General features: G+C 32.3%; 2 protein-coding genes across 2 annotated transcripts; both read right to left on the reverse strand.

Moving 5' to 3' along the window:
- Positions 1-528: 528 nt before the first annotated feature.
- On the reverse strand, positions 529-7,887 carry LOC124363541. The gene is made up of 4 exons (XM_046818790.1): positions 7,729-7,887; positions 3,449-3,645; positions 2,573-2,680; positions 529-700 (listed from the first exon to the last, which is right to left on the reverse strand). The coding sequence occupies exons 1-4, from the start codon at positions 7,885-7,887 to the stop codon at positions 529-531; spliced, it is 636 nt and encodes a 211-aa protein (XP_046674746.1).
- A 1,215-nt stretch (positions 7,888-9,102) lies between these two features.
- On the reverse strand, positions 9,103-15,766 carry LOC124363542. Its single transcript, XM_046818791.1, has 4 exons — positions 15,635-15,766; positions 13,445-13,641; positions 11,677-11,784; positions 9,103-9,274 (listed from the first exon to the last, which is right to left on the reverse strand). The coding sequence occupies exons 1-4, from the start codon at positions 15,764-15,766 to the stop codon at positions 9,103-9,105; spliced, it is 609 nt and encodes a 202-aa protein (XP_046674747.1).
- Between the last annotated feature and the right edge of the window lie 1,196 nt (positions 15,767-16,962).

Below are 16,962 nucleotides of genomic sequence, written 5' to 3' on the forward strand. Positions count from 1 at the left end.
CCTTTTAAACCCAAAATCAATAATTCTTTCTTGGACGAAGAAGAACCCATGTTCAAAACTTCAAGAGTTCAGGACTTTTCTGTCAACAGTTATTGCACAGATGGGAAGACGGACAAACAAACAGACCTTTGGCTTTTTGACCCCAGAACCAATATGGCCCTTTCGTAGATCAAGAGAAATCTATTGTTAACTAGATGTTAACTAAATGTCTCTAAGACATTTATATAAACAGCTATTGCACAGCTTACTAGACGGACAGACAGACAGTCGTCTGTCATTAATCTTTTAAACCCAAAATCAATACCGTACTTTCTTGCCTAATAAGAATCAATGTACCAAGCTTAAAAGCCTAATATCTTTATATCAAGAGTTAACGTACAACAAGGCCCTGTCGGGTCCTCAATAATTTATTATCTATTTTTATAGGGTATTGGGATAAGCGAACTAACACATTGTCCATACACATCAGCCTTAAAGTATTAGAGAACAAATCACACCAGAAAAACTATACTGAATATATTTTATAATTTAATTTAACACTAAACTCGCAGGTTTCATATCCATGACAATAGAGAGAAGTGACAGGGGACATCTAGGGTAGAGTTTCTGACAGTCAAGATTGTAAGTTCCACTGCTGTAGGCTGTACTGTACTGCCAGTGTTCGTGTGGTTCGTCTCTGCTCATCTGCTCCACTGGCATCCTGCACATAAGAATATTTAATTAGGATGTATAGAAACCCAATCCGCATCCGCGTTTTTAAAGGACAATCCCGCGCTTAATATATAAGTACCACCTTTTAATTACCCCGAGCACCCCCTAGAGGTGGTTTCAACTAACGAGGATCGGCCCCCTTGCACGAAAGTGATATCAGCATGCAAGTAAAAGAAAAACTGCTACATTGTAACTTACAATCAACAACCCATGATTGATGGAAAGTACCTCCCAAGCCCTCAAATAGGCTTCTGAAAACAAAGAGAGATTTTTTGTATTTATATTTTTAAGGAGTTTTTTTCTGAACAGGATATAGCTGATAAGAAATATATAGAGCAGAAGCACAGAAGAATACTTCTCAGGCAGATAAAGACCCAGAGAAGAGAAGATTCTGTACTCCCTTTTGTGTCGACTTCCACACCACGGGGGGATAAGTCGGGATTATCCAGAAGGCGCCTATATCCCGATCACACGGCCCCCAATCAATTTTGTTTATTGGGACAGGTTGACAATGGAACTAGCATCAGCGTACTTGAGGAAATTCAACATTATAATTCCCATTAGAATGGTACATTTGTTGGAGTTTTTGAGCTTCAGAGACTGCTGCAGTGGATTAAGAATAATTACACAATCAGTTGGGGATTTATTCAAATGAAAATGATTAGTGACACATGTTTGAGGATTACAATCACGTAGGATTGATGATACTGTGAAAAGTTATAAGCTCCACATACTGGTGAAGTTTATACAGAATATTACAATATTTGATAGTACTTTTTAATGTGTTTTTACATGGCTGATTAATTAATCAACCACTTCCGGTAGTGTTGACATCCGTTGGACAAATTGCCCTGGAAACCTAAATTCGGGCATGAAGTGGAATATACTTTAAAAGAATATTTTTATTTAGAAAATTTGTTGGGGTAATTTGTTATTTTAAGAAGAGTGTGTTCAGGATTAGGTCTGTAGAACAATGTTTTAGAGGCAGTCTAATTTGAAAGTATATTCGTCCCAGACAAAATGCCAGTTTCTAACCGAGTGTGTATGCTTATGACAATGAGAGTGATAAGGATTATTACCAGTTCTGAAGGCTAAGATTTATTTATTAGTGTACACCTCTCTGTACTCTGTACTGCGGTATAAGTGGAACAGGATTGATTGTGCAGGTGGCGAGCATTTCTCCCTTTGAGAATTACATACCTCAGGGGGACATTTGGCGTTGGGAATATCGAGCCATAAAGGCTGTTTGATTGGTCGTGCCTGTCTCGGCACAAATGATCTATTCTGATGGTGCAAAAAGTATTAGAAATATTTTCTTATAGTTTCCTCTTGGCGACAAGACCAGACAAGAATATCATTATAAGTTTATGCCTGCGTGACACTATCCATTTGTAATAGTAATACTCTTCTAATGTATGAAATATCACATATAGGTTAAGTATACATATTATGGAATCCTAAACCTCTCAAGCCTCGTGATAACAGACACTTATAACTAGGACTTATTAACATTATAAGTAACGGTTAAATGTAAACCACATTTTAAACTTTACTTCCTTCCTTTTACCATCGTTATTTAATTACTAGTCTGGTCCATGACAAATACTATAGGCTCGTCAAGCAGAACCGAAATCGTGACCGTAATATTCTAATTTCAAACCGGAAACGCTACCACTGTGTGTAACCAACAAGGCCCATGCTTGGGGTAAGTCTGTGAGAGGCTTCACAACACGTGATAATAGTTATATGAAAGGTTCTTACTTGAACAAGATCCGTACAATCTCCTCCAGTAGGCCGATACCGGGGGTCAGTCTCTGGGAGGCTTCAAAAAACGTGATAATAGTTATATGAAAGTTCTTACTTGAACAAGATCCGTACAATCTCCTCCAGTAGGCCGATGCCGGGGGTCAGTCTCTGGGAGGCTTCACAAACCGCCAGAAGCACACAGGATCTACCGTCCAGTCCTGCCCTGTAATAACAATAATAAACCACATATTTTTTAGCGATTTAAACACCATTTCCCTCCATTTTAACCGAGAACTTGTGGCAGGTTACAACAGAACGTGAGTTTACTAATAAAATTGTTTTTCCATATTTCAAGTCTTACCCTAGTATAGTTATACTTATGTTTAATAAAGTAATAATATAACAATAACATTGTTCTTACATATTTGAAGTCTTATCCAAATATAGTTATGCTTATGTTTAGTGAAGAATAACTTTTTAGCAGGTGCAAATTTCTTGAAATATAACTTTGGCGAATGGCATTTTTATATTTTGTATATTTTTTACATCTAATATGTATTTCACTAAAAAACTGAAATCAAACATTTTTTTTACAGGCTTGCCATATTTTCAAGACAGGAATTGTCTGACTAAGATTAATAATTAAAGTTACGGGCTAAACAAAATATCTACTTCTAAAATAATTTAAATAAGTGTTAAGTTGTTTGTATTAATTATCATCATATTATTTAAAGTGCAAACAAGAAAACGACACCTATGTAACCCTGATAGTGTAGTGCAATATTCTAAAACCAAATATTGTATCAGTATTTCAAATTTACAATGAGTATTTAACTTGTTTAAACTACAACTTTGAACACTAATATGTCATACAAACGATGTGTGGTTTTGAAATGGCATCAAATAATATTTAAATACATTCTGTATAAAAAAAAACATTGAGTCTGATAGATATAAAGGATCCATAATCTTATATATGTTAATAACTCACAAATTTAGTATTCTCTCTACGTTGCTGTAAAGGTCTCTACGATGCCTCCGCTGAAGAATAGGTGCTGGAGGGATGGGCTTGGACGTGAACAGTAACTCCGGCTTTGATGGGAGATCGTAGTTAGCGGACACAGCCACTCCCTCCGTGAAAATATCAATGTCTTGAGTCACAGTCTTCAACTCCATGCAGAAAGCGAACTGAGGGATGAGAGTCCCATGTCAAGATGGCCATTATTATTAACTAAATTTCAGCTGCGTTATTAGTTTATGTACTAAGTTTTATAATAGTTCAAATTCCACCTGAAACCCTCTATTTACGATATTCTTCCTAAAGATATTGCTCTTAATGATTGGGGCACGTTCTAATATGTAGAGGTAATTTTTGAATTTGTTCTAAATATATCTATATATCATGTTTTTTAGTTTCAACAAGGCATCTATATACACTGCTTAAATTACAAATGGCAGGGTGAATTTAAAAACCTTTCATACTTTACAATTGACATGTTCCGCTTTGTCAATTTTAAAGATCACTCATATTATCTACTAGTCTCAAAAGATGAACCTTAAATTATGCACACAGTAACATTAAATGTGTTTTGATGCGTAACACAATAGCAAAAATTTAACTACAGAAACAACTAACTGTCGATTTGTCGACGTAAATCTTTTAACAGAACATTGGAATAAGGTCATAATTAAATGATTATTTTAGAATTTAGCAGTTCTATTAATTTTTTGTTTAAAACTTATTATTGCACAAGAAGATTGTTGGACATCATAACAGGATTTTGGATACTTGCTATCATTATATGTTAAAACGTGGGAACACTAATTCGAGGATAATTATTCTATCCTCTTGTAAAGGGTTTAACAATTGCCATAATGTTAAGTAAACAAAAACTAATATATGGCGATCTACTCTCGAAAATCAAACTTGACTTTAAAAAGGGTTGTATGTAAAGAAAACAAGGTTAGACCAAAGCGTCCAGGGCGGATATAAGAAGCACTACACATTTCACAACACACGAACGTTTTACAAAACATGCTGTAAGCACTGGAGAATGTGAGAGACTGAAGTTAAAAGGTATATCCTTGCATTTGTTAATAATAGAATGTTCGGTTGTCAGACCTCGCCTTGTTCGCCGATGATACGCGTAATTATTTTTTGGTTGCTTAGCCTTATGGCTTAAGATTTTTCATTACAACTGCAAAAGAATATAGTTTCCAATTCTCGAAATGTAATGTTCTCTTTTTGTATCACATAACGATACAAATGTTCAAAATCCTGTTAACCTTTTGGTTCCATTAAATTCCATTGATTAAATTGTAGAAAATTAATATTGTTAAATAATATAAACATAGCATTAAGTTAACTAACAGTATTCTATAGTTCCGTTGATAAGAAAATGATAGTTTAATTTATCCGCTAAAATAGGATTTAAATAATATTTTTTAAATTGAATTATATTGATCTTAATCTAAATCCAAGCTTATGAAGAGGTTCTTGATAACCTGATTTTTAAACGAATTATTGACGTATCTACTTTTCACATAGTTTTAACTTCCATTATAGCTCACATAGCTACTGTTACACTGTGCTACTTATTTGAGCTACTAAAAGCCTGAATTTACATCGATATATGGTACTATCTATTAAATTATGCCAGACATACTTAGCCTAATATGAAAAAGTACTGTGGGGAAAGTTTTCAAAGTAACCCAATAAATTATCAATTTTTGAAAATGGAGGTATATAGGAATGTTTGTTGACAGGTCTATAAAAAATAACATTTTTCACATTTCAATTTTATATTTTTCTGCACAGAGCGTAGAATAATATTCTTGTACTATTCGCTAATTCTAAAGGACTCGTAATTTTTTAAATAATAAATGTAACATCACAATTTAGTCTTTCTGGCATAGTTTTAAGTATAAAAATAAGTCAAAAAAATATCGAATCAAAGAACTTTAAGTATTTGTGGTGTATAAAATTAAACATATAAATTAAATATATTTTTTATTTTATAGATATTCCTAAATCAATATAGTACAAAACAGTGTTTTAAGTATGGAAAAAATACAAGTCCATATTTCATATTGTATCAAAATTCCAATACAATTTTTACAGATAAATGAAGGTGTATGAAACTTGTATAAGATAAGTAAAAGGTAATTTGATTCCTTTGCCATGTTTGCAATATTGTACTGGAGGATGGGTGGTCCGTTAGTTCAATTCCAATATTCTTACAGATAAATAAAAGGTGTATGTAAACTTGTATAAAATAAGTAAAAAGTAATTTGATTCCTTTGCCATATTTGCAATATTGTACTGGAGGATGAGTGGTCCGTTAGTTTCAAATTCCAATATTTTTACAGAATAAATAAAGGTGTATGAAACTTGTATAAGATAAGTAAAAAGGTAATTTGATTCCCTTTGCCATGTTTTGCATATTGTACTGGAGGATGGGTGGTCGGTTAGTTTCAATTCCAATATTCTTACAGATAAATAAAGGTGTATGAAACTTGTATAAGATAAGTAAAAGGTAATTTGATTCCTTTGCATATTTGCAATATTGTACTGGAGGATGGGTGGTCCGTTAGTTCAATTCCAATATTTTTTCTTACAGATTAAATAAAGGTGTATGAAACTTGTATAAAATAAGTAAAGGTAATTTGATTCCTTTGCCATATTTTGCAATATTGTACTGGAGGATGGGGTGGTCCGTTAGTTCAATTCCAATATTCTTACAGATAAATAAAGGTGTATGAAACTTGTATAAGATAAGTAAAAGGTAATTTTGATTCCTTTGCCATATTTGCAATATTGTACTGGAGGATGAGTGTCCTTAGATTCAATTCCAATAAATTCTTACAGATAAATAAAGGTGTATGAAACTTGTATAAGATAAGTAAAAGGTAATTTGATTCCTTTGCCATGTTTGCAATATTGTAGTGGAGGATGGGTGATCCGTTAGTATCAATTCCAATATTCTTACAGATAAAAAAAGGTGTATGAAACTTGTATAAGATAAGTAAAAAGGGTAATTTGATATCCTTTGCCCATATTTGCAATATTGTAACCTGAGGGATGGGTGGTCCGTTAGTTCAATTCCAATATTCTTACAGATAAATAAAGGTGTATGAAACTTGTATAAGATAAGTAAAAGGTAATTTGATTCCTTTGCCATATTTTGCAATATTGTACTGGAGGATGGGTGGTCCGCGTAGTTCAATGCCAATATTTTTACAGATAATAGCTGTAACGAAATTTGTATGACTAGTAATCCTAGTCCTTAATGCATGAGTATTATTTGCATAACAATTTTATCTTAAAAAAGGTCAAATGATCTCAAAAAGTAAAAGGGCACTTTCAATACATTCAATTAATATAAATTTACGGTACAAGGTAAAAGTTTTATGATGAAATTTATAAATGTGAATAAACAAAATTTATCTAATTTTATTATAAAAATTTTGTTTATGATAAAACCAAGAACCGAGGCCTACTAACCAAGAGTATGGTTTGGACCTATCCCATTGCTTTCCACCTGTTAGGGATTGAAAAAAATATTGAGGTTACGTTATAGTAACAGTTGTAAGTTAAAGAATATCATTCCGTTTCTATTATAACAGATGAAAAAGATTGGGTCCTGTCTTAATTTTAAAATATTGAGATTATTCTACACTCAATTATAAACCCTACTAACAATAATTAAAAATAATAATTTAGTTACAAACTTAAACATACAAAAAATGCTTTTTGGTAAATTTTCAAATTTAAATATGTTAAATAAATTTACAGATCTATTCTCATTGAGCATTTTGCCACAAGCAAAAGTTAATTGCCTCTAACCGTACTTACAGAGTGTACCAAAATGATTTCATATAGGCCTTTAAAATTAAGTACAATACTCGTATAAGCAAAACTAAATATAGAAAGTAAATAAGTTTAGTGGCCTAAACTTTTCATAGCATTTAATAAAAAAAATGGTCAAACTTAAAGAATAAAAAATAGCCCGAGATGAAAAAAATTTCATTTTTTAGCATCGTGTAATAAATTATGTATCAAATAAAAGATCTTTTTAAAATAATAACTATATATATGCTCTAAAGATTGGTAATGTATGACGCATAATCTCTTGAATCCTGATGTGTCTAGTAGTATAGAGAGTAAAGGAACTTAATACTATACAAATAACAACTTGCAATGATTACTACAACATTTTAATGTTTTAAATTCACAAGGAAGTTGTAAGTTTTCAGATTAAAACAACTTACAGAGTAGGTACTGCCCTCTGGGAAGGTGAGGTACCGCTTTCGACGGGAAAGGAGGGCCTCGGTTTCATTAGCGGCCTCGGTTGAGACCAGTAGACACAGTAGACCGAGCACAGTTATGAGGTTCATGGTGAACTGACGGGACGAATCAGGGAGGGTCATTGTCACACAGTTAGCTTTGTTAGCGCCTCGTTATGAGGAAACGGCTCAACGCATGGATATACAACATAAGTACACTCGCATGCACTCCTGTTTCCATCCATGTACAGTCAGTGTGAAGATAACGGACGATTAGTAACGTTACATGGATTTCATCGTCTTATTCAGGTATACGATAATATTAAAAATTAATACATATATACTAATTCATGAGAAACTATTCAAACATTTCAAATTTCACTTGATATATTTACTCAAAAGATAATATATTTAATTAATTATAAACATGTGAGACTAATAAAAATACGTAGTTGCTTAGTTATTACATAAAATAATTATCTTATTAAACGATATATTTATTATATTATGTTTGTCTATAATTACATAATTACAGTCATGATTTTTATTTACTCCTATATTTATGTTCTAGAGAAAATATTCTTTACTGCATTAAAATACTCGTACATCTAAACGTCACTTGTGATAAATAAACTTGGACAGGATATATTCTATAATTGTTTCCCAGTGTTATGTTTAGAAGTACAGAATTTCTTGGTGGAATACAAAGAAATTTCTCCCAATTGTCATCGGAACCATTGACGTAAATAGAAGAATCTTGACTTTTTGAAAATCAAATTTTCACTTCAAAATAGTTTTCATAACTCTTGAATAAAACACTATAAACGTGTTAAAAGGTTCACTTAAATACTTTTATTTATACATCCATATGAATAGTATGTAAATGCCACGGTGTCAAACTTATTAAACTAAATTTGACGTGGATATAATAATTACACACTCCTTAGACAAGGTTGTATTTGTATAAACATTTTATCTCAGTAGGCTAATTGTTGAAAGTAGACCAAAAACGTAAAATATCAAAATATATTTGATATTTTTACAAAATCATGGCTTATGAATATGGTTCTCAATAAAAAAACCCGTAAATTCCATTATGAGAGAGATTACAATAGGTCTATGCAATACAAATGAAAACATAAATAGATTATCTTGACACAAATGATTCCTGTGCGTGTATATTTCTTAATAATGGTTAATTGCGACTTAATAATGTAGTGTCCAGATTATGCCATCAGAGAATCAATACATTTCCCCTTTTTCTAGTGTGTCACTTCTCACTAACAAAGCTTTAACATATTTATACATAAATTATAGGTAAAAACCTATGCCGTTGATCTTGCACCTCATAAAAAGAAGTCATAAAAATTGTAGAGGGGCAGGTTTCATATCCATGACAATAGAGAGAAGTGATAGGGGACATCTAGGATAGAGTTTCTGACAGTCAAGATTGTAAGTTCCACTGCTGTAGGCTGTACTGTACTGCCAGTGTTCGTGTGGTTCGTCTCTGCTCATCTGCTCCACTGGCATCCTGTACATAAGAATATTTATTCATGGCATATAGAAATTCAAAGCAAAACAAAAAAACACTGAAAGTAAAGATTATGAGTTCTACTTTTGTAGGCTGTACAGTATTGCTACTTTTCTTTAAGTTCGTCTTCACCGGCCTACATCAATAAAAACTTTTTGTCTAGTACTATTAGCTGGGGGTACAAAAGTCGTAGTTACACTTTTTAAAATGAAAGATATACAGGTTACCTTTAGTAGAGTTGGTTAAACAGTTTAGATTGTTAGATTCATAGTTGTTCGCGGTAAATAATTGATTGGCATGCGACCCACTAATCATCTGGATACTGAAACCTTTACCTCTGTATCGAAATTCAAATCAAATAAATTGTGTCATCCACCTAAGTTTAAGAGATGGAATATCACGGAATATCAAGAACGTGAGCTCTTCAGCTGTATTTGTACTGAACTGCCAGTGTTCATATGTCTCGGATCTCCTACCCTAGGATCATAATACCGGAATATTGATAAATATTATGCATTGATAACATTGATGAATATGTTTCTAAAACAACATGCACTTTTTTAATAACTGCTTGACAAGCAATAACACTGAGAATACTTAGCCAGGATGTACAAATATCCAAGATAAGAAAGTATTAAAAAGAGTAAGAAAGTGGCTGAGAACTTCTAGGGTAGAGTTGCTGGCAGTCAATATTTTGTTATGTTCTCAAAGTGATAAATTGTTTCATCTTTGTATGTATTTGACCGTTGACTCAGTTATATCACAGTTCAGTGAAGTACTAAACAGATCGCACAGCCTGCTGGAATTTGATAGCGTTTGTCCTCTGGAATAGGTTGTCTATCCTGTGTTTGTCGATTGTTCTCTCAATCGGTCTATTTTATCTTTTTTTTAACATGTTGTAATTACTGATCCTTTTTTTCTGCAATATTATTTGTGTGATGATTATATAGATTTATTTATTTAGTTCTTTCCTGTGTATCATCATGTCTTATTACTAATTAGCGCACTATGAATTATAGCTGTTGCCAACCTTTAACGGTCGACATTTTTGTATGGGATAAAATGCTTTAAGAATCACTCTATCAAAGTAAATAAAGCTTTTGAAGTGTGGCTTGAGGGATTATGCCTTAATAATATATTATTCCTTTTACATGATATACATATTTATCTAGGTTGGCATTTAGGCTTTCCATAACATTCTCAGTGGACGTCCACCCAATGTAGGCGTGTAATGGTTTTTGCATAAGAAAGTAGTTAAAATAGCAGTATAATATTGTGCGTAGTTTGCAAATTTTATCTGCGAAAGTTTAAAGTGTTTCTATACATTATTTTACACACCTTATACAGTTACTTTAGGAAATAGCTACATAATAAATGCTATAGAATTTACCATTGGCGAATAGGTTGTTCAATAATACTTAGCTTGCTATCCATAGTGGTAGATGTATAACATACAGGTTAGTTTAAGAATTAAATTACAAGTACAGATCTTCTGAACCTTTTATAATACTAATAAAAAAATAATAAATAATTAATACCAAAAACAACTTTTTTTATTAGAAATGTATCGGAATCGTCAAATGTTGAAAGCTGAAAATTTTCCTTCATTCTGCCAATCGAGGGCCTCCCAATTGAACGCCATAAACTCGTCGGTGTTTATGTAAAAAGCGTTTGCGACTAAAGTTGATTTCAGACGAGCTTTAAATGCCTTCGGCATTGGGGCATATTTTTGCAAATTTGGCAATCTGTTTAGAAAGCGAACTCCTGCCTGAGAAGGCAAAAGTTCAAACGGTACAGTCCTGTATGCTCCAGTTCGGTAATGGTTCCTGCGCTGCGTCTAGTTACATCGAGTGTATGTCACTACCTCTTATGACATTGCATTTATATTTAAGAAAAGACAGTTCTCTAAAATACAGAGACAGGGTAATTTCAACAGTTTTAGGCCTTTAAAAGCTTGACTACTGCACAGTTTGGCAATTATTCGGATCGCTTTTGTTTCAAGAATAAAGATTCTTGAGAAATTTGAATTTAAGCAACCTCCTACAAAGATTCCCAGATGCAATCTATATATTTCATGCCTATCAGCTGGTAAGATAAAAATAATTGCATATTCTAACTTGCTGGCCTTATGCATATCGCAAATCTTATAATGTATACTATCATCAAAAGTACGAGATTGCGTGAAGAGATAAGCTTGGTATAGTTTAAAAGGCCTGGCCTCAATCATTTTATATTCTACCGTTATTGTTTGTAGATGTTGGTGAATAAACATATGCACTGTATTTCTTCGAAGTGTGCAGAGTTTGAGTGTTAACGAAGGCCAAATGAAAATATTCGATATCGATATTGGCGCTTTTTATGTAGAAACTGTCATGTGGTAATAGTTAAATATATATGCTTACTTGAACAAGATCCGTACAATCTCCTCCAGCAGGCCGATGCCGGGGGTCAGTCTCTGGGAGGCTTCACAAACCGCCAGAAGCACACAGGATCTACCGTCCAGTCCAGCCCTGCATTGAATCTAATGTTACAAAATACTTAATAACAGCTTATGCTGTAAAATCTAAGCTTTTGTCAAGGTAATTAAAACTATTTCTTATTTAATGCAGAATGCACATATTGCCATAATTTTTACGCACAGTGTCAGCATAATAACCATTACTCAATCTGAAATCAGCTGCTCTGGGACTTAACTTGTCAATGAATTCAATAATGAGATACTGAGGACCAGTTTACAGTTAAACCCAAATTAATTGTAATGATTTAAACCTCATTTAAACCTCATTTGATCCACACAAGTTCACTATCGCGAGTGTCTCGTTTGTGAATTATTTGGCTTCGTATTGATAATCTACAGATATTTTGTGAAAATATGATATTGACCCATGATGATGTCCCAATACAGCAATAGTTATCCGCAATGAACAAAAAACATAAGTTTGCATTGATCCTTTTGAATCCACTTAAATTTTATTTACTGTATTGAAATAAATTTAATACTATATCCCGTAAGCCCTAGGGCACTTAGAATTTTGAAATGCATGCATTGTAAAACAACAATTAATTAGTTTAATTTGTATTTGTATTCATTTATCATCAGTTGAATAGATAGGGGCCCAAATGAGAAGAACCCTGTGGTACTCCAATTGTTAAAATGAATTCATCGGAAAATGTTGATTCATACCCGACGAAGAGCCTTCTGCTAGTAAGATACGCGAAGTAGCCTTCGACTCCATAGCCTCTTAGCTTTTTTAGGAGAACTGTATGGTCCACTTTGTCGAAGACTTTGAAGAAGCCAATGTGTCGACTTGATTAGTCCTCAACAATAAATTCCACAATTCCTGGATGTAGGAACCAGGAAATAAACATTATGTTTATTATGTATGCAGGATATATTAAGAAAGTATTGATATATAAACTTCAAATATTTGTTGAACCTTTATTTCTATATTATCGGTAAGTTTAATGTTTTTTGCATATCGGTCTGGTCTTGGCCGAGCTTCAGTTAAACCTTTTAAAGAGAAGAATATCTCAATAACCAATTGAGCTATATAAACATAAATGATGAATCATGTCCAGTCATCATGTCCCCCACCTGGTCAGAGTACCGTCAGTATACGTCTATGAAATCCAAACAGCGGGATCTACTAGTAGGGATCCCCCAAGCCCCGGTATGGTTGTAGGCTACATTTTAGTACATTTTGGAGGTATGTAGGTCATGATAGCTTTGAGAACCACAAGACGAACCATATCTCACCAGAAAGGTGTCGAGAAAACGCCCAAAGCCTTGTAACGTTACGAAGCATAAGTTTCATTCCTAAACAAGGATTCGGTTATATGGACTATCTTCTTTCAGTTTATACATGATCTAAATTAAGTATCATAGTATTTTTAGAACATAAAATAGTGAAATTTCTCTTTTTGTGTTTCGTTGGGTGAATATTTTATATTTAAAGGTATTTCCGTAATACATCAAGTTTTAGTACATTTGCTCACTTCTTTTATATGTTTCTTGCTTCGTTAGACATAGAGATAAGTATTTTGGCATTAATAAATGAAGGACAATGCAGGTTATGAGTTACATTCGTCAGGGTTACATAAAAAGTCCAACGTGGTGTTCAATCTAATGAAATCTCTTACTAAGGCAAAAAAGACCGCAAATGTACTTACAAATTAAGGATGTTCTCGACCCTGCTGTAAAGACTACGCCGTTGTCTGCGGTGTATGATAGGCGCGGGAGGGATGGGCCTGGAGGTGAAGAGAAGGCTCGGCTTGGATGGCAGGTCGTAGTTGGCGGCGATGGCCAGCGCCTCTGTGAAGATGTCGATATCTTGTGTCACAGCCTTCATTTGCATACAGAAAGCAAACTGGAACAGGTAATTCATTAATCTATAATCCTTGCTATCGAAAGGCCTCACAAAAATAAAAGTTGGTTTTATGTTTTAATGTAATTAAGTTATTAGTGACCAATATAAGCTCCATCTAAGCATTTCAACATGACCCTCAAGTCTGCAGAGCTAAAATAATAAACTTCACAAATTGAAACAAAAAGTAAGATTAATTGATTATGATATTCGTTTAAAAAAAAATTATAAACGTATTAAAGTATTTCCAAATTTATCAAAATAAACATACCTATTAAAACACGACAACTAATAAGGTTCTTAATAATTTAATTGTATTTACACACTACGCCACACAGGACAAATTAATATTAAATCACATATGTTTCACTATTATTAAAAATCAAATTTACTTTTTGTATTTACTTTTGTGATATGTCTGAAGAAGATAGCCTTGCTATCGAAAGGCCTCACAAAAAATTAAAAGTATTAAATATTGGTTTTATGTTTTAATGTAATTAAGTTACTAGTGACCAATATAAGCTCCATCTACAGCATTTCAACAGCAACAACTTTATTGTCTAAGAAAATAAAACTAGGAAATTAATAATTTATAAGCGTACTAAAATATATGTGGTAAGAATTGAAAGAACTTTACCAACAATGAAAACTGAAAATTTGCAAAGAGCTATTAGATAACAACGTTTTGGATTCTAAAATGTAAAATATGTTATTAATGACTTGTTTGTAGGTAGATGAAATTAAATTAATCCATACTTTATTTTCAAATATAGTCCAAAATTGCTATTCAAGAAGCTCTAATAAATCACATATAGGTAGTATAAAAGTATTCTTTAATTTACGATTTAACAATGACTTTTTACCATGGATTTTCTTCAATGAAACACAATTTTGCGTTTATTATACATCCATACTCTTTACACCTGCGGCTTCGCGACCTGTCTCCCAAAAGAAATTTTGCAGGTTTATTATTTAGTTAATCACGATTCTCATTTCGTAAGTTGTCTGAAACTTGTAGTGCTATTTTTATCCTCTATAGCCACACCGCATAAGACTACAACTCTACCATTTGTTGGTGATAAATGTCTGAAGACGAGGTTCTAATTTGAATTTAAGTATTTACGTCGACTTTAACAAAATTAATTCACAAATTTCCACAAATTGTGTGTTACATTATTTAATTTAAACGGATCAAACGAATGAAATGTATGAGGACTAAATAATATAAAACTTATAATTGTTTTGCTCATAATTGTTTTAATGAGAGCTCGAATTATGTTATCATTTTACACGGATACAAATTACAGTGTGCACTCTTTTGAACAATAAAAACTATATCAAATATACCATCTTTATATGTTATAAAATGTATGAAATGTAAAAACATATAACGATTGCAAATGTCCCAACCTATTTTCCTTTCAAACCTTAAATCGTTAATAACAAACTTTTAACAAATTCTAAATCAAATTTTATAACAATCTGTATAATAAAATGATTAGTCGAAGCTGCTCCGTTTCGAGTTTATATCTTTCTATTATGAATAATATAAAATCTAAATTAAGAAAAATATCATTGTATGGCCTTGTTCATTGAATTACAAAAATAAGACCTTGTAAAAATGTCTCCACCAAGATTTTGAATTTTGACGGAATAATTTGGTAAGTGAACTATTCTACAGGAATTAGTATAGAGAACAACAAATAATTTTCTATAAAATATAACGCGTGAGTTGGCGTATAAACGGTGAGTAATAAGAATCGAAAATTTGGTGTTGTATTAATCCCATAAATTGAAACAGCTTGGATGAATCTTTTTTTGCTTGCAGGCGAATTTATTTCAAAATAACTCTTTTCTTTTTCTTACCTGACCTCTTAGAGTACCTGCTGGAATTCTGCAGGGTCAAATATATTTTTCCCTATTAAAATTAAATAGTTGCCTATTATGAAGAAATAAACATGATGGTCATTATAGTTTTGATAAAATATGGACTCACCGAGAATGTACTTCCCTCAGGGAAGGTAAGGTAACGTTTGTGGCGTGAGAGGGGAGCCTCAGTCCTACTGGATGCCTCGACTGCAGGAAGTACGAGTATACCCATCAGACCGAGCACGGGTGTGAGGTCCATGGTCGACTAGGGTCAGTCCGGTCAGGTCAGGCCAGCCCTCAACAGTTAGCTCTTGTTAGCAGAGTATTATTAGATATGATCATGTGGAGATTTCGGCACAAGTTACGTAACTGGGGAGGAAGCAGTTGGAGTGTACTGTGGTTTCTACGAGGAGAAGCTAAGAGGAATGAATGGAATAAAAGGTTAAAACCATTACGTGCTTAAGAGTCAAATCCACCTTGGTGTGCAAGAGTTTGACTTTAACAACTATTTCACACAGTGTAATTGTACACTTTTGTATTGTATAATTTTTATTGTATACAGATCACTCTGATTTATAAAATATGCTTAAAGAAATTTTAAAATGTTGAGCCTCTACGATCTGTATAACAACAAACTTTATCAAGTGTTACAAGTGAAACTAAACCGATAAAGGTATAAATCTTGAATAATCTCATAATATTTAGAATGAATATATATAGTTCCATATAATTAATAAAGGTAATTAGTACATTTCTTACATTATTTTGTATGTTGAGACGTTTTTAAATATATTAATACACAAGAAATAATTACATTTTATGGTGTACATTTTTTAACATTTGGTTATTAAATGTTTCAATAATAAATGATACTACTAGTATAAAACCTCAGTGTAGCAAACTTTGTAATTGTATTTACAACATTTTACATTTTTACAGCATTTACTATTTTATTTTGGATATAAATATATATTTATAAATTAATTTGTATTAATACGCTTTTGCGTTCTGTGTCAACAAATCCAGTTCACGAAAGGCCAGTTGTATTTTGTTATTTAAAAAAAATAGTAGATTCCATTTAATACAACAATGGTACATACTATATAGATACATTTCGAAACCTAATAGTTTATAATCAATCTTCCTATCCACAAAATTTGAAATTTTGAATTATGATACATATATAAGAAAATAAATTTACTATGTCGTTACTTTTTTTAATAAAAGAGCATTTTTAAGGCAGTGGCTGTTTTTAATTGATTGTATTAAACGTTTTTAAGATATAGAGGTGTTATCATTATGCTACGTTGAATATCAATACTATTTAGGTCATTACTTTATCCAATATTTGAAACCTTGTTATATTCTGTTGTACATTAAAATAATATAATTAATAAAGTCGAATACTTAACATTTAATAACTAATATTTAATTGTAATTCACAAAATACAACTT

This window comes from Homalodisca vitripennis, chromosome 5 (genome assembly GCF_021130785.1).
Source record: "Homalodisca vitripennis isolate AUS2020 chromosome 5, UT_GWSS_2.1, whole genome shotgun sequence".
In the NCBI taxonomy this organism is placed as follows: domain Eukaryota; kingdom Metazoa; phylum Arthropoda; class Insecta; order Hemiptera; family Cicadellidae; genus Homalodisca; species Homalodisca vitripennis.

Bases quoted from the DNA above. Each gene is read 5' to 3' on its own strand.
- LOC124363541 (XM_046818790.1), bottom strand. From the start codon at position 7,887: ATGACCCTCCCTGATTCGTCCCGTCAGTTCACCATGAACCTCATAACT. The intron at 3,646-7,728 runs GTAAGTTGTTTT...CTCATCCCTCAG, and splicing joins CAGAGGGCAGTACCTACTCT to TTCGCTTTCTGCATGGAGTT. The intron at 701-2,572 runs GTAAGAACTTTC...TCTTATGTGCAG, and splicing joins ATTGTACGGATCTTGTTCAA to GATGCCAGTGGAGCAGATGA.
- LOC124363542 (XM_046818791.1), bottom strand. From the start codon at position 15,766: ATGGACCTCACACCCGTGCTCGGTCTGATGGGTATACTCGTACTTCCT. The intron at 13,642-15,634 runs GTGAGTCCATAT...TACCTGTTCCAG, and splicing joins CTGAGGGAAGTACATTCTCG to TTTGCTTTCTGTATGCAAAT. The intron at 11,785-13,444 runs GTAAGTACATTT...GATTCAATGCAG, and splicing joins GTCGAGAACATCCTTAATTT to GGCTGGACTGGACGGTAGAT.